The sequence below is a fragment of the Ruditapes philippinarum genome, unplaced genomic scaffold (genome assembly GCF_026571515.1).
Source record: "Ruditapes philippinarum isolate M1 unplaced genomic scaffold, ASM2657151v2 ctg3062_1_1_1_1, whole genome shotgun sequence".
In the NCBI taxonomy this organism is placed as follows: Eukaryota; Metazoa; Mollusca; class Bivalvia; order Venerida; family Veneridae; genus Ruditapes; species Ruditapes philippinarum.
In genome coordinates, this window is record NW_026852595.1 from 596,534 (window position 1) to 624,246 (window position 27,713).

A 27,713-nucleotide genomic window follows, 5' to 3' on the forward strand; every position below is an offset into this window, starting at 1 on the left:
TTTGTTTACAAATATAATATATAAATATATCAATATCGGCCAGATTTACAGAAATAAGTTAAAATCAGTAATAAATCTCTTTTTTCAAACTTTCCAAACACCTTCCTTGATGCATCTATCATACTAAGAAAGACTTTGAGTCTAAAATAACAAAGTTTAAGGGGAAAATTAACATGGAATCAGACCCATTAATCATTAAACAAGTTGAGCTGTGTAAAGATATATGCCACCAAATGTTTATCATCCCCCGTGTCTTCCTCCTCTGTGTGTATTCTGTGTAAACACTCACTCAGCTCGGCATATCTATGTTTGTGCTCGACATAGTCGGCATTTTGTAAATACAGCTGCATTAACTTCAGATGGGCACTCCTCAGCTGCAATATACATAAAGGTAGCTATGAACCTTGAGGCATAAGATCCTAACTTTTGTTTTGTTTGTTTTTAAAGGAGAACACTTCTATATTTATGTTAAAACAACAACGGAAAATTTGTGAAAACATCTCAATATTTCATATACTCTGTTAAAATTACAAAACACGTTGATTTCTAAGCATTTTTCTTTGTTTAAGAGAAACAAGATTGCATTTGAGAAAATGCTATGCCACCGCATTAATACAACACTCAATAGAAGTGTAGGAACAAATACTGTTGAAGAACGGGTCTTTTATTAACTTTGTATATTATTGTCTGGATGAGTCGGTACCAATGCAAAACCAACGTATTACTATAAACTGCTAGCATTCCCTTGCAGAAAGATAAGCAGACGACAGCCTAAATTTCATGACTACATCAAAGGACAACACAGTAAGACACTGTAAAAATCTAGGTCAGCTGATATCAAAGTTCACTTTACATCTTAATCTGTGCACATGGTTCAAATTTCATAGCTGTACATCAAAAGACAAGAAAGTAAGTCACATAATCAAAATCTAGGTCACTTGATATAAAAGTTCAGTTTTACAACTAAAACTGTGCACATGGTCAAAATTTCATTACTGTACATCAAAGGACAAGAAAGTAGGTCACTGTCCCCTTGGGCAAGGCAAAATTTTGACCCAAGGGTTTAATTCAAAACAATCTTGATACAGGTCCACCAAACAACATTTCAAGTCATAAATTTAAGCTGTAGCTTTCTCCCATTCAGAAAACATTTGTTTTATTTTCTGTTTTTATTATGTGATATAATGAAAATCACTGCCCCCAGGCAGGGCCGATTTTGACACCAGGGGAAAAATTTGAACAACTTGGGTAGAGGACCTACAGATGATATTATATAGCAAACATCAAAGCTCTATGCCTTGTACCTTCAGACAAAAATAGTTTTTATTTTGTTTTTACTACTATGTACATAATGAAAATCAATGAACCGGGGCGGAACCAATTTTGACCCCAGGGCTATAATTTGAACAATCTAAGTAGAGGTTCACTTCCCAAAGTCTCATGTCATAAACTTAACCTCTAGCCTTTGTCAATTCAGAGAAGTAGATTTTTCAAGTTTTTACTTTATACATATAAGGAAAACTATCGCCTCTAGGGCAGGGCAATTTTTCACTAGGGGCATAATTAAAACAACTTTAGTAGAGAACCCATAGATGATATTATGTACCAAAATCAAAGCTCTAAGCCTTGTACCTTCAGACAAGAAGATTTTTTAATTTTTTACTATATGTACATAGTGAAAATCAAATACCCTGGGGGTGGGGCCAATTTTGACACCAGGACTATAATTTGTACAATCTTGCTAGAGGTTCAATACTTAATGTTTCATGCAAAATATCTTAACTCTAGCCTTTGTTAATTTAGAGAAGATGATTTTTTAAGTTTTTACTATACACATATAAGGAAAACCTATGGCCCCCGGGGCGGGGCTAATTTTGACACAAGAGGCAAAATTTCAACAACTTTGGTAGAGTACCTATAGATGATATCATTTAACAAATATTAAAGCTCTAAACCTTGTACCTTCAAACGATAAGATTTTTTGATTTTTTACTATATGTATATATTGGAAATCAATGACCCCCGTGGCATGGGCAATTTTGACCCCAGGGCTATAATTTGAAAATCTTGCTAGAGGTTCACTATACAATGTTTCATGCAAAATATCTAACCTCTAGCATTTGTCAATTGCTAGAAGAAATTTTTTTAAAGTTTTTACTGTAAGTTTTTACAATATACATATAAAGAAAACCAATGACCCCCGGGGCGGGCCCTATTTTGACCCCAAGGCTATAATTTGAACAATCTTGCTAGAGGTTCAATACACAATGCCTTATGCAAAATATCTAAGCTCTAGGCCTTGTGGGTCTTTACAAGAAGGTATTTTAAGTTTTTTACTATATGTACATATAGTGAAATGCAATGACCCCCCGGGCGGGGCCGATTTTGACCCCAGGGCTATAATTTGAACAATCTTAGTAAGGGTCTACAAGACAATGCCTTATGCAAAATATCTAAGCTCTGGGCCTTTTGGATCTTTACAAGAAGGTATTTTAAGTTTTTACTATATGTACATATAGTGAAATTCAATGACCCCCCGGGCGGGCCGATTTTGACTCCAGGGCTATAATTTGAACAATCTTAGTAAGTTTCTACAAGACAATGCCTTGTGCAAAATATCTAAGCTCTGGGCCTTTTGGGTCTTTACAAGAAGGTATTTTAAGTTTTTACTATATGTACATATAGTGAAAATCAATGACCCCTGGGGCGGGGCCGATTTTGACCCAGGGCTATAATTTGAACAATCTTAGTAAGGGTCTACAAGACAATGCCTTATGCAAAATATCTAAGCTCTGGGCCTTTTGGATCTTTACAAGAAGGTATTTAAAGTTTTTACTATATGTACATATAGTGAAATTCAATGACCCCCCGGGCGGGCCGATTTTGACCCCAGGGCTATAATTTGAACAATCTTAGTAAGTGTCTACAAGACAATGCCTTATGCAAAATATCTAAGCTCTGGGCCTTTTGGGTCTTTACAAGAAGGTATTTTAAGTTTTTACTATATGTACTTATAGTGAAAATCAATGACCCCCGGGGCGGGGCCGATTTTGACCCCAGGGCTATAATTTGAACAATCTTGGTAGAGGTCTACCAGACAATGCCTTATGCAAAATATCTAAGCTCTAGGCCTTCTGGGTCTTTACAAGAAGATTTTTTAAATTTATTCTTATAATTCCTTTTGGTTGCCATGGCAACCAGATTTCTGCATGGAATGAAATTCTTTGAACAACTTTGGGAGCCCTTCACCCAAGGATCAATCTTGCCAAGTTTGGTTGAAATTGGACAAGTGGTTTTTCACAAGAAGATCTTTTAAGTTCACTATATAATCTATATAACACACACACACACACAAACAAACAAACACACACACACACACACACACACACAGGTGAATCGCTATATGCCACCGCATCGCAGATGCTGCGGTGGCATAAAAAATAAAACCTTTTTATCACACACCCGTGCCGATTTTGCGACTCCGTAAATATGGTATTGCACGGTCGTGCATATATTTTGACGTGACGTCATTAGCGTTATACAAACATAGTGTAAAGACGCGCTAAATGTTAGCGTTATACTATAGGCGCGTCAATGAAAAATGACTCTTATTTCACTTTAAACGGTCTTTATTTTGGGTATGTGATAAATAGAATATTAAATTTGTGTAAGTTCATTACTGAATTTATTGCACTCGTTGAATAAAATAATATTATGCTCGCCAGAGGCTCGCATAATATAATTTTATTCAACTTGTGCAATAAATTCAGTATTGAACTTACACTCATTCAATATCCTCTATTTACTGTTTAATGTACCCTTTGTTTATCAAACAGTTCATCCTGTTATATTATCAATTTGGTCATACATCCATGAAAAAAAGCACTGACATAATTCTTATCTTAGGAAATTCCCGTGAACTTAACAGAATTCATCATGGCAATGGACATTTTTATATTTTCTTTCGTCATGAGTTGAAACGAGAAAAGCATTTGAGCCGCGCCCTGACAAAACCAACATAAGCATGGATCCAGACCAGCCTGCGCATCCGCACAGTCTGATCAGGATCCATGCTGTTCACTATCAGTTTCTGTACTTGTAATATGGTTTGTAAGCGAACAGCATGGATCCTGATCAGACTGCCCTGATGTGAAGGCTGGTCTGGATCTATGTTGGGCGCAAACCAATTATGTTGGTTTTGTCATGGTGCGGCTCATTTGAAAATTCAACAAAGATCAGAACAAAAAATTTACCATATTCCCTGGTGGAAGATCAATTAGATGTCTCATGATTATATCGATGAGAACTCTGGCATCGTTTGTGTAGAGTATATCAGCTGTGCTTGGTGAACTGTACATATCCTGTAACATCTTCATCACTGAGTTGGCAGGTTGGGGTTGATGTTCAAACATCTGCACCGGGTCCTCTGTAACAGTTTCAAGAGTTGAATAATGCCAATATTACATTATAATCACAATAATTCTTAAGACTAACTTTAAAACATATTAGCTTGTAGTGTCACATGGCTGATGCAGTCCCCAAATCCCAATACTTTTTCAAATTTTTTACTGTATTATCAATGTATAATGAAAAACAATTGAATTTTGATAGCAATGCTAAATATTAATTATCATTCTATAAATGTTGTATTTCTATAAGGATGTTATAACTCTTTAAATGTCTGACTAGACAGAAATTTCCATATGCCGAAAACAATTTACTTTTTAATAACAATCAAACTGTCTGTAATAAATTTACCAATTATAACATATAACTACTTACCGTCTCGGTTGAAGAGAAGAAGAAGTTTTTCTGTGAAAACCTTTACAGTCTTCCTCTCCTCTATCACTTTCATGACTAGATTATCAGCTGGTACATGGAAATGTAGGTTAAATGCCAGTATAAAGTTAACAAGAAGCTCTGTCACTTGTTCTTCATGCTCTACAGATACTGGGTTATCCATTGATTTGAAGACAAAATGAAGAAATTCCGCATTTAAATGATCTGGAAAAGGAGGAAAATACCCAAAATATGACTAAAATTACAGTGTGAAACAAGTATAATATTAATAATAAAATAAATAATAAAATATTCAAAAACAACAGCAAAAACGTGTACATGTTGTTGTGTAAACACTAAATAATCAAAAGATTGCACTGGTTCTTCTATAACGTTTTATTTTAGATTACCGGAAGTCAACTCATATAATGACGTCAATACAATAACATATAAAAAGGCGCTTCACGCTAAACGTGTCGCTAATATTGGCGCAATAACTCAGTACATACATATGTACATAACACATGTCAGTCACATTAAGGAAATAGTTATCAATCTTCAGTGAGTTTTCCTAGAGAAAGGAGTTCAAATGCATGTGATCACAAAATCCGTTAGGACTAAGTGATATTAGTTATAAAGCATTTGACCAATAAACTATCCATTATTGTTCTACAAAACAAGTAAATTGATACTTATTTCCAATCTAACATGCTGATAGAGACAAGTTAAACTTCATTGAATGGAGAAGTAACTTAAAAAGCAATTAAATAAAGACACATTTCAATTTTTTAGTGACATGTAAGATTTTTTTTTCTTATTCTGTATGTAAATCATGTACTTTTAATGCCTACAGGCACAACCATTTAGTTTGTTGGGAATAGTAAGCATCTTGTTAGAAAACAAATTATTGAATATGATGGTAAGACAATGTTAAGATATGAAAATTTTAAATGAAATTGCTGATAAAAGGCAGAGATGTAGATAACATCTATCTTATATATGTCTCTGTAAAAGGTTTTTTTTTTAATTTTTTTTTTTAATTATGATTATATCTCATATTTTACAAAAATGTCTAATTAATATGAAATAACCATGTTAATATCATAAAATCTTAGACAGTGACTTTTTTTCCAATTTTCAAAACAGCCTGTGGCTTTCTGAACGGGAAAATATAGCGAAAACCTGAAATCAAATTCCGACGACTGAAAATGGAATTTACCCACACATTTTCAAAATTTTCATTTTCAATTCAATTTAACATGCATGGTACATAGCAGAGGCTATCAATAGGGGCAGCTTTCTGTCTTCTAGCTGATATAAGTCAGATGCTGTTAAGTCATGGTTCTGGTAAGGAAGAGCACGAGTCATTTCAGAGAAAATATAAGCATTTTTAGGGGAAAATTTACCTATTTTGGGCTAGGGGATGCAGCCTTTATTCGGTTGTTAAAAAATACAGTAAAAAAAAGATTCACTGATCTATATCAGCGATGTCATGATGTGTTCTACTTTGTTAAAGGACATTCACCAAAATCCCATACTATACTCATTTTTAATCAATGTTATGATATAACATATAGGGTTTTCATTGTTAACAGATTGGCGATCCATATCATCGGTTGAAATGCTGTTAAAATCAGTTTAAATGCTGTAAGAATCGATAGTATTTTCAGGGTGTAGATTAAAATATCCCCCTTGACCCTTGGCCATATCGGTTGTTTTTGCTGGCACATCTGTTGCCTCAGATAAATTTTAAACAATATCTCACTTATACATCTTAGTATCTAACTAAAAAGCTAATGGGCAGATAATTCTTGTCTGTATTATATTCCTGCATTCCTAAATAAGAAGCAAGATTAACTGTTTTAAACAAAACTAGTTCTGGGGCAGTAACTCACCATGTAGATTTGCAGGAACAGGCTCTCCAGTACAGAACAGCATACACAACAACAGTAACACATAACTACTTCTCTGTAAATCTAAGAAAACAAGCAAATTTGTTGAATTTATATCCCCAGCCGAGTACTGGTTTTTATTAACACAACAACTGAAAACATGAGGCTTTATTTATATATTAATCATGGCATAAACAGTAATATTCTTTGAACTTGATAAATATTCAGGGCAATAACAGAGCCATAACTTTGTGTTAAATAGTAATATCTGGAAATGCCAATGAGATGTATGCATACTACATAACTAATCAAGGGCCATAAATCTGAGTTATAAGTATCTGACCGGAACAAGGCAACTATATGCACATCTCCTCTTAGTATCCCATAAAGTTTCATTGAATTCCAGTCAGTAGCACGGAAACGATTATTGCTCTGGTTGTATACTGCCTAAGTTATCAAGGGTCATAACTCTAAGTTAAAATGTCTGACCCGAACAAGGCGACAATATGCGCATCTCCTCTTGGTATTGAAGGTTCCAATAAAGTTTCATTGAATTCCAGCAGTAGTTGCAAAAAAGTAGCGAGGAAACTAATATTTTTCTATATGGATACTGCATAACTAATCAAGGGCCATAACTCTGAGTTAAAGTGTCTGACCCCAACAAGGCAATGATATGCGCATCTTCTCTTGGTATTGAAGGTTCCAATAAAGTTTCATTGAATTCCAGCCAGTAGTTGCTGAGAAGTAGCGTCGTAAAGATTTTTGCTCTATATGCATACTGCATAACTAATCAATGGCCATAACTCTGAGTTTAAGTGTCTGACCGGAACAAGGCGACGATATGCGCATCTCCTCTTGGTATTGAAGGTTCCCATAAAGTTTCGTTGAATTCCAGCCAGTAGTTGCAGAGAAGTAGCGCGGAAACAATTTTTTCTCTATATGCATACTGCATAACTAATCAAGGGCCATAACTCTGAGTTAAAGTGTCTGACCGGAACAAGGCGACGATATGCGCATCTCCTCTTGGTATTGAAGGTTCCCATAAAGTTTCATTGAATTCCAGCCAGTAGTTGCAGAGAAGTAGCGCGGAAACAATTTTTTCTCTATATGCATACTGCATAACTAATCAAGGGCCATAACTCTGAGTTAAAGTGTCTGACCGGAACAAGGCAACGATATGCGCATCTCCTCTTGGTATTGAAGGTTCCCATAAAGTTTCGTTGAATTCCAGCCAGTAGTTGCAGAGAAGTAGTGCGGAAACGATTTTTACTCTATATGCATACTACATAACTAATCAAGGGCCATAACTCTGAGTCAAAGGGTCTGACCGGAACAAGCTGACGATATGCGCATCTCCTCTTGATATTGATGATTCCCATAAAGTTTCGTTGAATTCCAGCCTGTAGTTGCAGAGAACTACTCCGGAAACGAAATTTTACTCTATATGCATACTGCATAACTAATCAAGGGCCATAACTCTGAGTTAAAGGGTCTGACTGGAACAAGCTGACGATATGCGTATCTCCTCTTGATATTGATGATTCCCATAAAGTTTCGTTGAATTCCAGCCAGTAGTTGCAGAGAACTACTCCGGAAACGAAATTCGGACGGACGGATGGACGCACGGACGGAAGGACTATATCCCCCTCCTGATTCCATCGGCAGGGGATAACAAAAACCATACCTAGTGAATGTACTGTGTTTTTTTGCAGATCTTTCACAAATACAGCTGCATATTTTATGTAAATATGTTTTACTTACTTATACATTTGTAACTGTATAAAATCCATATTTTATGATATATAGAGTATATTAAATGAGTGTAATTTCAAAACTAAAATATTTGAACGAGTTGAATTAAATTATATTATGCAAGCCACTGACAAGCATTATATTTTTTTACTCAATGATCAATGAGTTCAGTAAATTCAGTATTAAACTTACACAAATATAATATTCTATTTAAAACATACCCAAAATAAAGAATTTTTAAAGTGAAAAGGAATCTTTTTTAATAAACGCGCCTTTAGTCCATTTAATGCTTCGTAATGCTATGTTTGTATAACACAAATAATGTCAAGTCAAAATATATGCACCGCCGTGCAATACCCTATTTATGGAAATGCAAAGCATGTGTGATAATTTACGTTCATTTTCTTTCATTCAGCTCAATTAAAAATCAACACATTCTTTTTTAATACTTTTACCTTTTTACACACTTGCAACAAATAAATATAAATATAAGTTCTGCAGACAAACTTGCAACAAATAAACATAAGTTCTGCTGACATCCTTGCAACAAATAAACATAAATATAAGTTCTGTTGACATATTTGCCATACCTTCAATGTTTTGTTGAAGCTCGTCAGCCAGTTCCGTCGTGAGAACAGAAAACAATAGAAGGGAGATAACTCCACTGTCTAATGAACACATAGCTCCAAACACACGCAGCAATACAAGCTTTAACCTCAATCTATTCTCCTGATGTATGAAATAGATTAACATTTATATAATTATATACAGATCTATGTTTTTCCATTATGTTTAATGTTAAAATACAAAAATGCTATGATTATAGATTAAAATGCAATTTTAAACTACAGTAGAACTTCGGTAAGTCGAAGTTGGAGGGATTTATGTAGAAACTTCGACACATCGGGACTTCGACTCATGAATCGGTCTGAATTTCATGACAAAATTTCAACCCGTGACTAGCCCTAATTATAAGATCTATAACGTAACATATTCATGTTTTTCTTTCATTCATTAATCTGATATTTTACACTATACAATGATAAATATGAAATTTTAAGTAACTTTTCACGGCTAAATTGATTTGGACTACCTGTTGACATATGCAATGAAGTTACAAAAGGCGTAACAATACGAAAGGGCAATAACTAAACCAGCTTATAGTAAATATTTTGCGTGTGATTATCACGCGACACCCAGGCTGTCCAGCATCTTCTGACATAAAATTAGGGCGAATTTTAGGGCAATATTTTAGAAATTTTAGGGCTAAAATTAGGAATTTTAGGGTACATAATAGAAATTTTAGGGCTAAAATTTGGAATTTTATAACTAAAGTTTGGCCCAAAAGACCATGATGTGGGCTAACCTTTGCATATTTGATACAAAAGTAACTCACAAATAATGCTCTGATTTAGTTAAAGCAAAGGTGTCTACCAGTGTGGACTTACTGGTCAACTGCCTCCCCAGCGGAAATGGTCATAGTCAAACCATATTTGAAATATGGTTTTTTCAATGGTTGAACATGTCAAAAGAACATGTTCTACCTATGTTTTGGGAATGTTATAATCATGAGTGTCTAAAAGGAATTCTTTTACAGTGAAGTTCATGCACAATGCAGCTTTTGAATATGGACAAATGCAATTTTAGTACAAGTAGGAAGTAAAAAGGCATTAGCCATAGTACAGTCATTTGAACAAATGGGAAGCATCTATAATCAACACACAGAATTGCACATCAAAAAAGTTCATCACACAGACCATTCAATTGCAGTTTATCTAGATCATATAATTGCAAAATGTGTGTACATGGTTAGAATTTATTTTGCAAAGTCTATGTTAACACATTTAGTACTTTACAATGTTGTTTTGAAATTATGCAGATTTAAATAAAAGAGTTGTGAGTAAACAAATTGTACATTAATTTTTGACAACTTATTTATACATGTTTTTAATTAAGATTGTGTTACAACAGCTTCATAATGATCATTTTCAAATATGATATGATATAAATGGACCACTTCAGCCATTTGGAAAAAAAGAAAAAAACATAAAATACAAGATATCTGGATTTGGCAAAACAGTGTCAAATATTCCAGAATAAGTCAACCTCTTATGGTTATGATTTAAGTTTCAGGACCATGATATGGTAGTGTTTTTGCTGTTAACTGTCAACATGATATAAACAACTGCTTTGATTATGAAATAGTAATGTTACGGACATAGTCAAAGTAACTTTTAGTTGGAATGATGCCATTTCAAAGTCACCAATTTTGAGTTGGCATTAATCATGGCAAAATCATTTTTGACCATGTTCAAAACATGGTCCACTTTGTTATGTTCGACATCATTTTCGCAGTGTTACAAGTTATAAGTATGTTTATAACAAAAGTTAAATTTTTTTAGGAATTTCAGTGAAAAAGTAGGGCATTTTTAGGAATTCCCTTTGAATTTTTCACTTTTTTAGGAATTTTAGCCAAACAGAAAAAAAATAGGATTTTTTAGGAATTTTAGGGACGCTGGACAGCCTGGGTCACACCGGGTCATGGAAGTACTCAAATGATAGTTCTAACTGTTTACATGTACTTTCAAATACCGCTACGGCAATTAAAATAGTAATGATTAAAGCATTTTTTCACACATTTAAACGCATATAAAGGCTGTTTGAACATAGGCTGTGTAATTAACACCTGTCACTAAAGTTGATCAGAAATCGTCTGTGCGGCCAGAAAAGGTGTGAAAAATGTCTTGAGATCGAAGGTGTCAAAATAATCGAAGGACTTCAACTTATTTGTGGTAAATTGTACTAGATTTATTCTATACAGACCACGAAAAAACTTCGACACATCGAAAAATTCGACACATAAAATCTCGACTCATAAATAGGTTTTTATAAGGAATATATAAGGGAAAAAATCGGGACTTTCATTTTACTTCGACACATCGAGAAAATCGACTAATCGAAGTTCGACTCATAGAAGTTCTACTGTACATGTATCTTAGAACAAATTAACACTTGGTAAAAATTTATCATAATCAAAAAATGCTTGACTATTACTTCTGATACAAATATTCTGTTGTATCTATCATTTATATTTAACTACATTTATTATTGCCTTTTGCAATCAATTATATTTTACTTTCTACACTGCCTCTGGATTCTGATTACGAGCATTTAACATGCTAAATTTGTTAAATGGACTTTTCCAGCAATGTATTTGGAATAGTTTATTGTTTTTGTAACGGCTGTAAATATAAATTAGCCGTACCATGACAAAACCAACATAGTGCATTTGCAACCAGCATAGATCCAGAGATATATAGATTCATAGATGCGCAGTCTGATCAGGATCCATGCTGTTCGCTTACAAACCCTATAACAAACAGAGAAACTGACAGCGAACAGCATGGATCTTGATCAGACTGTGCGGATGCGCAGGCTGGTCTGGATCCATGCTGGTTGCAAACCCATTATGTTGGTTTTGTCATGGCGAGGCTCAAATATGACCACAACCATAAATCATTCATAAGAAAAATTTATTACTACCTACTGACTGAATAGTGAACAGTGCAGACCATGATCAGTCAGCATTGATGTACAAAGTGAGCTTGGTCTGCAGTGACCGCAGGGGGAAGAATCAGACTAAGGGTTAAATAGAGTACCTACCATTTGATAATATTGCACAAGACTGTATACTCCTTCATAACTGTCCTTAGCCAAGGCTTTCTTTGCAATTGACTGTTTGGCATTTTCCTAAAATGAAAACAGATTGTTTACACAAATTTATTTTAGTTTGATTGCGTTGGAAGCTATAAGCTTATTGGAACACTCTCGAGTCCTTTTCTGTAACCAACCAATACTAAGCAATTGAATGTAAAGTTTTTTGCTCAAGGTAACAACGGCTTGCTCCAGACAAGGTTTGAACCCACCCGATCAGTAATCCTTAGATTGCTAGTCTGACCCACTAACAGCTACGCTGCAAATTAGTGGATTTTTCACATGTATTGGAACATAAACAACTTTTGATATTCTTTGAAATTTGGTCTAGCTAGAGCCCTATTCAACTCTTTGATCTTCAGGGTATTGATAAATAGGGTTGAATATTGCTTTTTTCTTTACTCAAATATCTATACTCAAAGGACTATTGCCCCGGTCACATATTCACGGATAATGCCACGGAAGAGCTACGGTCTAATCATTCACGGATTACTACGGAAATGTGAAATACTGTAGTCCGCTACTGTTCCAGTATGGACACACAACGGTATGAGTACGGAGTCCGACCGATTTTCCACCAAAAGCCCCCGGAGAGACAAGGATTGTTACGGACCGACACGGTTTGATACGGAGCGACACGAAACAGGACGGACGCACTACAGATACACTACGGTCTACTACGGTATAAGCACGGGTTAGTACGAATAAGTACGGGCTGATACGGAGAAGAACGTATTGATACGGAGAAGAACGAATTGCCACGGATCTATACGGACCTAATACATCCGTCCACAACCTCTTGCTTGCTCATTTTCAAAATGCCTCAAAGGAAAGAACACCTACAAAACGAATTGCAGCGTTCAATGATTTTGGCGGAGAGGATTCAGCCTAATCGCGTCCGAACCCCGAGACACATCAGGTCCAATTAAAGTGAATTTTTTGAAGGACGCTGGATCCTCAACAAGTTCGGCCATGAGAGCCTAATACTAAACATGAAGCGGTCTTCGTAAAAGCCCATCTCTAGTCCACCATCTCGTCTGTCTTCTCTTACCTGATTAGATATGGACTAGTAATCATTAATGAAAAATGTTGATCAATACTGCTTCTCTTTTAATTTTAAGAGTTTCTGTTCATCTTACAATTACATTAATTATCGTGATGTTTATGTTTTAAAAATGTGTAAAAAGCTTGTTAATTAATCTTATTATCACTCAAGGGCCAGTGTCCGAGGGTTATGAGACACTTCGTTTTATGTACATATTTACTCCAATTTCACGATCGAATGTTTGTAAAATATGTAACATTAAATGTTATTCTTTTACTTATGAATTGTAGTACGATATTAATTTAAATTTACTTCTATGCATGTCATCAAGCAGCTCGACCACTGCCTCCGCATTCTGAGCCATTTCAATATAAAGTTGCAGCCAGTAAATGGAAATTATCATTTATTAAATGTTCCCGCAAATATATATGTCTGTTTTTAACAAGAAGGTAGTATTTATACCCTTGAAAAAGTACATGATACTTAATTCATCTGTACTAAACAGTGGTGGGCCGTACCATTCCGAACCGTTTCGTGTTGCAACGCAATAAACCGTATAAGACCGTGCTAATCCTTGCCTCTCCATAGTACAACGTATTACGATCGTGGCTTTCCGTGACAGTGTCGTATTAATCCGTATTAAAACCGTAGCTTATACGTAGGGTAACTGTACAAATACGTAGTTCTCCGTACCAAACCGTGGAAATCCTTGACAAGTTGGTGGACTACGAATCAGTACGGACTATTACGGTTTTTGTACGGACCAGTACGTATCAGAATGGATTAATACGGACTAGTAGGGATACGCTACGGTTGATTTTTCCGTAGCAAATTTTTGTGCACGGATATACAAGGACTACTACGATTGATTACGGTTACAATACGGAGAGCTACTGACCAGTACGGGTAGCTACGGACGATGCCAGAATTAATCCGTGGCTCTTCCGTGGGCGTATTCCGTGAATATGTGACCGGGGTATAAAATTTGTACACACATAAGGTATTCATATCCAAACAAAGGAACAGTTACCCTTGACATTGTTTGATTTACTACCATTTTTACTCATTATCAAATGATAACATACCAATATAGACAACATTTCTTCCAGGTTGTTGTTTATTATATCTTCGTCCTCGTGAAGATGCCATCCTCGCTGTTGCGAGTCATCCTTGCATTCAGTCAGCTCCGCAAACAATTCACATAAACGTTCGTAATCTAAACTAGTCTCTTCCTCTTGTTTATCTGAATTATTCTAAAATGAAAAACACAATACAACATTATGCTGAAATTTCTTTTATTTTGAAATATGACCTGGAGTCAAGGTCATATTCCGAGTCAAGGTCATATTCGGGGTCAAATCCATATTCGGTCAATGTCGTATTCTATTTTTTTTTTTTAAATGTCAATATGTAAAATGAAGCTCTTTTCAAGAGTCATGTTATGTGAAAAAAGTATGCCATCGCCTAAGTTCAGTAAAAGGTTAACTCCTTATATAATTTAATAGGAGTTAACTGGTTACTGCACAAAGCCAACAATACATTCTACAGCTTATAGAATGAGATATAACAGCAAAAGTTCTCTACAGACAAACCAATTTTCCACCAGACGCAATTATCAATGAGAGAGGTAATACAAAATAGTTTTATCAGTAATTAATCACTATTGATATATATTACAGTTTCAGTGCCAGATGCTTCAATATTAAATAATATATATCATGGAGTTAAAAGGCTCTTTTGTTAAATATCCCATACACTAAAGCACACTTGACAAATGACAAATTATGTTGGAATTTAATATACATGCTTTAGTATGTATACAATCTTTTAAAGGAAATATTTTAAATCTTTTAAAGGACATAAAATCCTCCCTCCTCATTTTTAAATTCATTCCACGTTCTCAATGTTGTTCTAGGCATCACAGAATACATTCTAATATGACACACAATGAAGAAATGGTTTTATTAGAACAGTATCTTAATGCAATCTGGCATAATTATGCTTTTGAAAACTACACAGATAATTGGCTTATGTCATTTAAGTTAATTAATTTCAAGTATAAAAAATTATGTGAACTCAACAAAAATCTTAGAGTAGAAGATCATTCTACAACATTGAAAACAAATATTAAAGTGATAATCAGATATATATAAAGTCAGAAACAGGGAAATCTCAAAAGAAATGATTACAAAATACTTACCTCATACAAAGTGCCATGAATTCTATCCATCAAAATAGAAACTTCTGGAATTTTAATCCCTATTTGACTTAAAACGGTTTCCACAGCAATACAGGACTTCTTGTAACTTAGACCGGTATTTTTTCTTATCTCCTCAATCAGATCATTACCAAGCTGACTTGGAATTGGAATGGTTCTACAATTTATAGATTTATTCTCTGTTACAGATGTGTGTAATTTTGAAGGAGATGGCATGGGGCTTGTGGCACAGTCTGTTGATGGAATGTTATCTGTTTTGGTTGAAGAATCTGTTTTTGATACAACACTGTTTTCATTTGTTACAGAATCTGCAACATCGTCCGAAGATTTCATTCCACAACCAGGCATATTTATTACAATGACTTCTTCATCTTCTGTGCTATTATATGATATTTGCTGTTCATGAAGAGTATCTTGAACAGGGGAAGTAATTGTCTGTTGTTCTTTCTTTGTAGTTATTTCCCCTGATGATCTCTTTGGTGGAGGGGGAGCGGTCCTTCTTGCAGAACGACGCTTTGGCTGAATATCTAAAAAATACACAAACATTTGATATGCTTTGAACAGATCTTTTTTTCCTTCAAGAACAAAAACCAAAAATTAAAATATTGAAGTGTACAATTAAACTGTTTTAGATCAATATTAAGCATTTTTCATGAATGGTGAAGGTAAAATCCATCTCTAAACCTGTCTTTTTATAAATATTTGTTTTAATTACATTATACATGATTATAGCAACATTTATTGTTTCTGCAGCCTCTGACATCACCATCCTGCCCATTGTCTATATACATGTACATTATTAACTGCTAATCCTAACATTGGCATCTTGATCAAGATATTGGCCAACTTTATGTTTACACATTGTCTGAACCCATTTTACACAATCTATATTATAATACTACAGTCAATATACTGGTAAATAGCCTGGGTTACTGGACAACAGCTATGATATTTTATGCTTGAAGAATGCATTTCTATTTAAACTCATGACCATTGCTACATGTAGTGTTCTATGGTGTAAGATTGAATGCAACCCATAGACAAACTTTTCATGTATACCTCAGTCCTTAAATCAATGATTTGACAATACAAATGTAATCAACATGTACCTGAAGATGTTGAAACTTGTGTAGAATCTGGAACAACAACCCAGTCTGAATTATCTTGTGTGTTTCTACTAGAGTGTAGTACATTATCTCTATGTTCAACTAACTTTCTGAAAATAAATGAGATATATGTTTTGTTGTATCTCTTATTTCGATCATTATATTTGTATTAACTTTGTACACAAATATTTGTTACAGAAAAGAGTTTGATTTTGAATGCTATTGCAGGGAGAACTGACTAATTTGTCTTATATTCCAGCACTCTTCCCAGTAGTTCCTCAATACCTTACTTGACAGACTGGTTTATTTAGTGTATAATTATGTAAAGAGTAAGACAAGAGCACCATTAGGCAGAGCATAATATGCCTGAAAGTGTTTTTTTGTTTGTAAGGATGAAACATTGTATTCATGGGAATAAAATACAGTATTACCTCCTTCAAAAAGCAATCCTCCTTTATAGCTGAAGAACCTTCATATATATTATATGTTATTTTGGTTTTGGAGTGATATAATTATGTGGATATATTACCTGTTAAGATTTTATATCACCCGAGCCGTTAGGCGAGGGTGATATTTTATCTTGGCAGGTAATATATCCACATATATCACTCCAAAACCAAAATAATAATTTTACTACCCTTCCCCTGCCGAGTTTAGACGATTTTTTAAAAAATCATTGCTGCTTCAAATGAAAGGTCGAAATAAGATTCCCTTTAGGATACCTCTTTGTCACAACATGACGTCACATAAATACATGACGTATTTTTCCCGTACCTTACGAAAGTAAACAAGAGAAAAGGAGTAGTCTATTGAACGCACTTTTTTGCAATTAATATCAAACTTTCACAAGGTCATATTTGTTTTCGATACTGATGGTAATATGTATCATTACTCTACTTTGGTAAATATTGATCATTTGACAGTTAAAAAGTGCTTTTAAATTGGAATTTATACCGCGTAAAATCGAACCGTACGCGCATCACCTCAGCGCATGTTGTTTAAAACATTGGGTACCAAACGGGGAAATTTAGTGTGTATATTACCCGTCTGGCTCGGTTATATCAATTTCTTTCGGGTGATCAATATCCAATCAAAAAGGCGGAAGAAATCTGGAAGGGTTATAATTTATATATATATATACAGTTGCTGTTTTCAAAGCACCACCATCAAGTTGTAGTTATGCTCCAGAAACAAAAATTTTCAGTGTAAAGATCATTGTGACCATGACCTTTGACCTTATGACCCTAAAATCAATAGGGATCTAATACATATTGAACATGGCTGTTAATCCTTTAAAATTTTACAGCTGTATGTTGATATCGAGTGGAAACTGCTTTCAGTTTTAAGGTAATAGTGACATTGACCTTTGACCCCAACATCAATAGGGGTTTTCTACGCAATATGGACAATCATCCTATGAAGTTTGAATACTGTTGGCCAAATGGGACTTAAGTTATACTCTGGAAACCATTTAGAGTTTTCGGGTAATAGTAACATTGACCTTTGACCTTGTGACCCAAAATCAATTAGGGTCTCCTACCCAATATGGACAATCATCCTATGAAGTTTGAATACTGTGGGCCAAATGGAACTTAAGTAATGCTCCGGAAACCATTTTCAGTTTTAAGGTACTAGTGACATTGACCTTTGACCCCAACATCAATAGGGGTTTTCTACGCAATATGGACAATCATCCTATGAAGTTTGAATACTGTTGGCCAAATGGGACTTAAGTTATACTCTGAATTTAGGGTAATAGTGACCTTGACCTCTGACCTTGTGACCCCAAAATCAATAGGGGTCTTCTACCCAATATGGACAATCATCCTATGAACTTTGAATACTGTTGGCCAAATGGAACTTAAGTTATGCTCCAGAAACGATTTTCAGTTTTAGGGTAATAGACCTTGACCTTTGACCTTGTGACCCCAAAATCAATAGGGATCTTCTACCCAATATGGAGAATCATCCAACAAACTTTGAATACTGTGGGCAAAATGGAACTTAAGTTATGCTCCGGAAACCAAATTGCTAACGGACGGACGTACTTACGAAATGGTACTTATGGGACTATTCCTAAACTGTTGTTAATTTATTTTCCTTTCTCCCCTACGGCAATGTTTAAAAATATTCTTACCTATTAATAAACAGAATAAAATAATCCATAAAATGTTTAAAATCCTTTTTGGTAAATCACAGCATATTGTGTAACTATAAGTTATCTGAGGTCATTCTAGGTCATGCCTAATTTACGACCAAAACAGAAAAAACCTCCTTAGGTGAAACATACAGCAAATGACGAAATATAGTATATTTCGTCTGACAGTTCTTTGAACCAGTCAGTGCTCTGAACTGTATGATTACTGCATGGGGTGAGTCCCTTTGATGTGACATAGGTTAAATCTTCAAATAAATTTTAATACAAACAGGGAGGATAGGAATCAGACAGATCAATTTAAATTGAGTATCCTGTCATGGACTTGGAGCAACTTGTTGTTTTTAAAAATGAAATAAATTTGAAAGGTACATTACTAGTTTAGTAATGCAAACAAAGCAAACATATTTTTGATATTTTACATTGTTTGAAATCAACAATAAACATTTAAAACCTAGCACAATTTTAACAATCAATGTACTGTTTCCTTTTTAATGTTGTTTTAGGGAATAAATATTTTTAAGGTGATAGCATCTGAATGTTAATATATTTTAAAAGTCATCTGGAATACGGCCTAATTTATGATTACCTGTAATTTTTATAAGCCTTAACAGATCATGTCGGACATGACTATTGTTAATCTTCACTTTCATTTTACTATTTTGATGTGAGGAATCCCTGACATTTAGGAGTTTTTCTAAATTAAATCTCAGGGATTACTATTGGATCCCTGGCAAAGAAAGTTGTGTCGACCCCTAGATTATTGTGAATTAGCAAAAAAAACATATACAGTAGGGAATTTAGGACTATTTTACTATCTGAGGCATAAGTTGATAGGATCTGCAATAAATCTTATTTTTACCCATAATTTTTGCTTTGATTATTAACAAACTTCACATTTAAGATCTGGCAACCTGTTTTTCCTGGGGGCAAGTAGATTTTCAAAGTTACTTGCCCTTCCGGCAAGTGAAAGTCAAAACCTTAAGTAAACACCGTAGATACTCACTAGAAGATGTTTCATGCCAAATATCTAAGCTCTAGCTCTTATGGTTTTTTAAAAGAAGATATTTAAAGTTTTTCTTTCGGTTGCCATGGCAACCAGAGTTCTGCATGGAATTAAATTCTTTAAACAATTTTTAAAGGTGACCACCAAAGGAACATTCCTGTGAAGTTTGGATGAAATTGGCTTAGTGGTTTATGAGGAGATGTCATTTAAAGTAAAAGTTTACGGACGACGGCCGGACGCCGGACGAAAAGCGATCACAAAAGCTCACCCTGTCACTTTGTGACAGGTGAGCTAAAAAGACACATAAGTAACAAGAGGGCCATGATGGCCCTGAAGTCGCTCACCTGTATATAGGCCCCCCAGAGTGGGGCCAGTTTAAACCCCAGGGCTTTTATTCTAACAAACTTGGCAGACAACCTTTAGAAGATGTTTCATGCTAAACATCTAAGGTCTAGCTCATTGGGTTTTTTAAAAGAAGATTTTTTAAGTTTTTTTCATTACATATATATTTAAAAACAATGACACCCCTGGGGCAGGGCCAGTTTTGACCCCTGGGCTTTTATTTGAACAATCTTTGTAGACACTTACTAGAAGATGTTTCATGCTTAATATCTAAACTCTAGCTATTCGTTTTTTTTTTCGAAGAAGATTTTTAAGTTTTTGCTATACACATTTAAGGAAAATCATTGTCCCCCGGGGCTGGGCCAATTCTGACCCCATGGCTTTTATTTGATCAAACTTGGTAGACATTTATTAGAACATGTTTCATGCTAAATATCTTAGCTCTAGCTCTTTGGATTCTTTAACAGAAGATTTTTAAGTTTTTACTATATTCATATAGGGAAAATCAATGACCCCCTGGGGCGGGGCCAATTTTGACCCTAGGGCTCTTATTTGAACAAACTTGGTAGACATCCATTAGAACATGTTTCATGCTAAATATCTTAGCTCAAGCACTTTGTGTTCTTTAAAAGAAGATTTTTAAGTTTTTACTATATGCATATAGGAAAAGTAAATGACCCCTGGGACGGGGCCAATTTTGACCCCAGGGCTTTTATTTGAACAAACTTGGTAGACACCCATAAGAAGATGTATCATGCTAAATATCTTAGCTCTAGCTATTTGGGTTCTTTAAAAGAAGATTTTTTAAGTTTTTACTATATACATATAGGCAAAATCAATGACCCCCTGGGGCCGGGCCAATTTTGACCCCAGGGCTTTTATTTGAACAAACTTGGTAGACACCCACTTGAAGATGTTTCATGCCAAATATCTAAGCTCTAGCTCTTTGGGTTTCTTAGAAGAAGATATTTAAAGTTTTTTCTTTTGGTTGCCATGGCAACCAGAGTTCTGCATGGAATTGAATTCTTTGAACAATTTTCAAAGGTGACCACCACAGGAACATTCCTGTGAAGTTTGGATGAAATTGGCTTAGTGGTTTATGAGGAGATGTCATTTAAAGTAAAAGTTTACGGACGACCGACGGATGACGGACGGACTCGGGACGAAAAGCGATCACAAAAGCTCACCCTGTCACAAAGTGACAGATGAGCTAAAAACAGAATGAATAGGATCAAAGAGAATTTACTGTTACCCATTGTTCTCCAAGTCACACAAGTACCTCTGGGTTTGTACGGACAGATGGAAGTCCAGACCGACGTGCCACTTAAATGGACTAAGGGGCCATTTCTTTTGTTATTTTCTTTTGTTAAATAGAGGGCCATGGCCCCTTATTCTATTGTTACAGAATGAACTCTATTGTTCTCTTTTGTTCTGTTTACAGATAGATGGTCCCCTACTTCTCTTAAACAGCCCGAACAGACGCCAGGGGGTATAACATAATATGCCCGAAATTTTTTCCAGCATATAAAAAGAAATGTTTTAATGCATACCTTATGACATCAGATGTGACATCAATGAACCAAATGACGTCATTAAAAAATACTTATCTGCTTAATGTGGTTTGAAATATTTCAATCAATTCTAATTCTATCAGCGTGTCAAAGTAAAAATAGATATCAATTTTTCTTGTGTAGTAGTACAATTATGCAAATTCAAACTCTTTGTAATTCATCACTCTGATCTATCGACCATGATTATTATCATTTAGTCTATGACCAAACATTGAAGTATACAATTATTCACATACTTGAGATTTTCCCTCTGGACATGTGTGTACTGGCCTCCCTTAGTGCTTGCTTCATAATGAATTATCTCTATGGCTCTGTCAACTGATTTTAGAATTTCACTGTCACTGACCTTAAAACAATAAAAGCAATATTTTGTTATTTAAATCAAATAAGCATAACTTAAGTTTTGTAGATAAATGATAAAATCATATACCTATAAACAAACCAAGTCAAAACACCCATTATAGTCAGTATATTCACTCCATTGCCAAGTCCCAGAAAATGTCAATGATGCAAAGTCCCTGGGTGTCACTTTCTTCTTAGATCTAAATGGGAACAAACATGTTAATCATGTCACATCTAACGCCAGGAAGATTCTTAACTTTCTAAAAATTCAAGCGTAAGGGAATTAGCATACAAAACCACTGGTTAGACCCCAGCTTAAATATGCCAGTTCTGTCTGGTGTCCTCACACTTGGCAGAACATCCACAAAGTTTAAATGGTCCAGCACAGAGCTGTGCCATAGGTTATTAAAGACTGTTCTGCATACAGGACTGTCTCTGTTAGGTTGGCGTTCCCTGGAAAATAAAAAAAAAATGTAGGAGAGCTGATGCAAGACTCTTAATGTTTTTACAAGATTGTGCATGGACTGGTTGCAGTGCCATTACCAGCATACAACCCTTTACGTTCAGCTGCTCTCTCTAAATCACCCGACATTAGCATCCACTTTCTTTCAGGCAGATCCTTACTCCATGTAACTTCTACAATATATTCCTTTTTTCCAGCAACTATAGTCCTCTGGAACTCACTGTCAACTAAACTTGTGCAGGTCTCTACTGGTTGGGGACCACCAAAAACAGACAACCACCAAACCTGGACGGCCCACAAAATGACTGATTTACTTGTTTTCTTTGTTCAGTTGTTGTCAATCTATGAGTCACTTTATCATCAACATTAAACACAGGTTTCTTCTATAATTTAGTAATTAAATTCATTTCAACTTTCGTACAGGGTAATTTTTTAATGTCTATTTCAAGAACGTTGATGTGGGAAATTTGGACATCAAGAGTGCAATGCCTGACCTCTTATACTAGTTATAATCATTTGCAGAATAAACAATAGAATATCAAAAACTTCAGCATTTGCTGCTGATATATTGTATATCATGTTAAAACTTTAAAATTAGAATACCTAAGCTTTTATCTTAATTAAATCAATGTCATTACATATCTGTCGAGACATATGGTACTGTACTATGTACAATTTAGGTAATTTAGATACCCTCCTTGACAGGCCTTAGACATAAGTGTCAACATAATCAGAACTTAACAAACTAATTTGTTAGTTAGGAGAAGAACCTAGCTGTACTGTGTCAATTTTTCAGATCTGTAGCTTTGAAATTATGAAATATGTATGGAAAAATGTTCAAAAAGTGTCTGGTTGATGGTCCCTGACCAGTACCCTGGACCAATCTAAACAGGGAGTAACAACTCTTCCCCACTGTGTTTTAAATGAAAATATTGTATATCTATTTTAGCTGTATACTTTCTCCTTTAACTAACCCTATGAAATCAACTTTTTATTCCAATGTACAATATTCATCTACATCTTACGTCGGCGCAATCACACTTGATTATAACGCGACGGGTGGTGCTAGGTCAAGGAAAAGAAACATTCATGATATGATAGAAAGTTAGAAGAGGTTGGATAGGTCAAAAGAAAAAGATATAGACAAAATTAGTGATATTACTTTTTTTCTTTCACATTTCACAATAATTTTGATCAATTAAATTGTTTACACCCTGTGGCTTCCTGAGCCAAGGTGTCATACTGTAATTGACCCAGAGTTCCAGATAACGTGCGTATCGGCGTATTTTACGCTTCAAAATCAACTCAATACGCACCATATTTCAAATTTCTTGCGTTAATTTACGCATGCTATAAATTAAATACACAAAGAATAAAAAATCAAAGCGTTTTTGGTGTGTACTTTCATTTTGGAAACAGCTGATTCCGTTTCTGTTTAACATTTGACTGTGTTTCTTTTTTCCATTTAATACCCGACCTTGATTTCCTTTATTATTGAAAGCGTTTTTTAATAAAGACTTACATCATGGCTGCTTCCAAGCCAAAGCACAGGAAAATTGACAATTTTTTTTAACACGACTGAGTTGCCTGCTTAAACAATTGTAAACCCAATTGTTGAAGACATTTTAGATAGTGTATTTAAAGTGAAAAGGGCTCACATAACTGTGAATCGCAATACAACACTTGAAAATTGTTAAAAAGTTATCCGTGGCTGCAAATTATTGAAGTGCAAATGAAATGTCTGACTTGTCATAAATTTAAAGCTGGCAATGTATGGGCTAATGAAAATTCTGGAAACAAAGTGATCCCTCGGAAGCATTAATCACAACAAAATAACATAAGAATTGCAGACTCGGTTTGATTGAGTCTGTACATGAGAGATAATGAATAAGTGCAACATCCCTCACGCCCCCTAGCACCGGCTTGAGCGGTACTCAATTCTCAACACTTTATAGTGTTAGCATCAATGATCCCGAAGGACCAGAAAATATAACAACACTGAAGAGAAGTACGGGGCAACTTTTTACAGCTGCCACACGGCACTTGACACCTGATGTTGTGAAGTACAAAATTCTGGAAACAAAGTGATCCCTCGGAAGCATTAATCACAACAAAATAACATAAGAATTGCAGACTCGGTTTGACTGAGTCTGTACATGAGAGATAATAAATAATAAATAAGTGCAACATCCCTCATGCCCCCTAGCACCGGCTTGAAGGTGCAATAAATATACAGAAATCAGCAATTGACAGGTGATAATTTGTAATGTTATAGTTTATGTATTGTCACCGATTTTTGTCGTAAACAATGTAAAATAAAATTAAGAATATGGTAAAAGCCTTTCAATTGAAGTGATTCACGCTGAAGCCTGAATATCAATGGTGTGTTAATTTTAATGTAATTAACCTGTGATGCAGCAAAGAAAGTAAAGTCATTTAATTGTACTCTTTAGATTTATGATATATCTAAATTTACCCACACATTCTGAAAAGTGGGGGTAATTACCCCCAGTGTCAAAAAATTATCTGGAACTCTGTTGACCACTGGCCAGTATATATTTAATCCGCCTGCAGGCAGTTATTAGTGGTGAAACATCGTGAAAATTACCGCTAAATATGAGGTGATCAAATCTACATGATTCAGCGAATGTTTCGGCCAATTGTCCTTACTTAACCTGTTAACATAGCTTTATTCCGGCGGCACGAAATACCCAAATTTACCCAAATACACCCAATAATAGCAATATTTATTTTTGTTTGTATAAAATAAGGATTATAATAAGAAATAAATAAGTATTTATATAATAATATGACTTAGCCTGCTATAACTTTTATTCATTCCGTTGAAATGGACAGTCAAGATGTTGTAAGGAAATAAAGTTGTGACATTTGCTTATCTACTACATGTGTATATAGGTTCTTTATGAATGTACTTGCAATTTTAAATCAAGATATGGATATGGTATTTGTTGTCTTAACTAACATTTTTAAGGTGTTATTTTGTTGAAATTTCATATCATATACAAGTGTCTATGTTATTTTTAAAAAAAAATAGTTTAACGGGGTAAATAGTTTAACAGAGTAAATACAGTACGCTCACCGCGGGTTTTGCTTTTTCCGCGATACCACCGCGGACGATTTTTTTTATCGCGGACAAACGCGGGGGTTCGTCCGCGATGAGAAGCCTAATTTCCCCGCGATCCCCGGTGTTCAGTTGTTTCCACCGCGGACAAAATTCTGAGGACCGTTCTTCATTTATCAATAAAATCAGTCACCCGTTTCCCGCGGGGGAATGCCATGGTCAGTTGGGTCAGTATAAATTAACCTCCAAAAATAATAGACGTTTTATTATTTTTTAACTTCATTTTTTTTACACAATGACTTGAAAATTGACCACAATCGTCTCCTTAAATGTTATTATACGCTAAATTATTTGAAGGGAATTTGAAAAAAAAAAATTACAGCTGTACCTGTTTTTGTTGTTGTTTTTAATATTTTTGTTATAAACGTCCACAAAACTATTCGTCCACATACCAATATTTTTACAACTGAAATCGTCATTTATCACTGTCATCTTTACTTGTTCATTCCTTGTGGTTCTATAAGTATTATTGCTGTTAAACAATATGGGAGCCATAAATATGATACTTAGTAAAAAAAAGGACATTTGTGCTGATTTCTCAATGATGACTGACGCTACAGTACATGTCCTGCAAGAGGTCGATGAGTGTGAATACAAGACAGGACATAAATAAAATACATGTACATATACATGTATTAGAAATAAAAGAAAAAGATATTTAAACCATCTATAAGAATTTATTTGTATGCAATTATATTCTTTAAAAACGGGTAGACTTGTTTTTTGTGTTTGTTTTACAGTAAAAATCCCGTCGAAAATGGACATGAGAAATATGCATGACACTTGCAAAAAAGTTTATGTATACTGTACATACCGTATATATATTTGACACAAATTCAAAAAGATTCTCTTTGCCATCATGTCAGATATTGTCGGATATTGTATATTGTCAGATATTGTATATTGTCATATTTTTTATGATCAACATGCAAATAAACAGAAACAGTAAAACGCATCTGACAATTGTAAGAGACGTCCTGGAATATTGCCTGAATAAAATTGTTGAGGGTTACGTTTTCAAAGTTTTTAAATAAGAAACAAAAGCTGGCATATAAATTGTTGTAGTATCTTTTTCATAAATGTCATATGCCGAATTTTTCATTATTTGACTTCAAGTTTCTCACTACCATGAAGATGCGACGACAATGATTCATCTTGATGTCGAATACATATTATACATTACCCAACACAATAACAAGAAGAAGAACAAGAAAAACACTGAATTTGTACATGTACTTTTATTACAACAAAAAAGAAAGAAAACAAACAAATTTTACATATAGTTACATGTATATGTACCGTACATGTTACAGTACATGTACGTACGTATACTGATGTTTAAATACAGTAATTAATTTTTAAAATTTAAGGTTTCCAACGCGTTGACCGGTGTTTGACCGCCGCGTTCCTCCGCAATTTACCACTGCATTCCGCGGGGGAAACGGTTTTAGCCGCCGATTTATGTCCGCGGTGGTGAAAATTTTCTGTCCGCGGGGTCATGCGGACAATATCTGAGCAAATTTTCGTCCGCGGTAAACCTCATCCGCGGGGTCACGCGGGTTTTGAAAAAGCCGCGCTGAGCGTACTGTATACAGTATTTTGGTTTAAAACACAATGATAGGAAAATGTATATTTGGGTATTTTTGATTATATCTTAGTGAAAGTGTATATTGTATTCATGATAAAAACAGCACTTTTTTAGTAGAAAACATTTATTTTTAGTATAATTTGGTAATATTAGGGTATATTTAGGCAATATTTGGGTATATTTGGGTATTTCGTGCTGCCCCTTTATTCTATTCTGTGACTTAATAAGTTATTGAATTTACGATGCCTAAATACTTAAAAAAAAGATAGAAAAACTGTTAATAATTTTGTCTTGTTTATGGTGTCATTAAATTTACAAAACTTTTAATGGATCTTATCATCTAGCTTGACTAACCTGATCTTTCACAACGAAATTCTTCGGAATAAATCCAATCTCACCAAACCCATTCTGGGCAAAATACCAATCTTTTTGTGAACTGTCAAGTACTGTAAATTGATCACCAGTCACAAACGATAGATATTTTTGCATATCAGTTTTATAATCATATAATGCACGAAACATATTTGCTATATCCTTAAAATAATAATAAAACAACAATAATTTATAAAATCGGTGTATTTTCCCGGAAACGTTAGTA

General features: G+C 34.7%; 1 protein-coding gene across 1 annotated transcript; it reads right to left on the reverse strand.

Annotated features, from left to right (window-relative positions):
* Window positions 1–27,713, reverse strand: LOC132718362 (NCK-interacting protein with SH3 domain-like). Its single transcript, XM_060702062.1, has 11 exons — window positions 27,470–27,713; window positions 21,817–21,926; window positions 16,510–16,616; window positions 15,383–15,927; window positions 14,268–14,435; window positions 12,087–12,173; window positions 9,014–9,152; window positions 6,675–6,755; window positions 4,783–5,004; window positions 4,254–4,426; window positions 1–374 (listed from the first exon to the last, which is right to left on the reverse strand). Exons 1-11 carry the CDS (start codon window positions 27,635–27,637, stop codon window positions 189–191), a joined length of 1,986 nt encoding a protein of 661 aa, XP_060558045.1. The 5' UTR covers window positions 27,638–27,713; the 3' UTR covers window positions 1–188.

Coding starts and splice junctions, on each gene's coding strand:
- LOC132718362 (XM_060702062.1), bottom strand. CDS start 27,637: ATGTTTCGTGCATTATATGATTATAAAACTGATATGCAAAAATATCTA. Junction 15,928..16,509: donor ACAAGTTTCAACATCTTCAG/GTACATGTTGAT, acceptor TGTATTTTTTAG/ATATTCAGCCAAAGCGTCGT. Junction 4,427..4,782: donor TCTTCTCTTCAACCGAGACG/GTAAGTAGTTAT, acceptor AAACTGTTACAG/AGGACCCGGTGCAGATGTTT.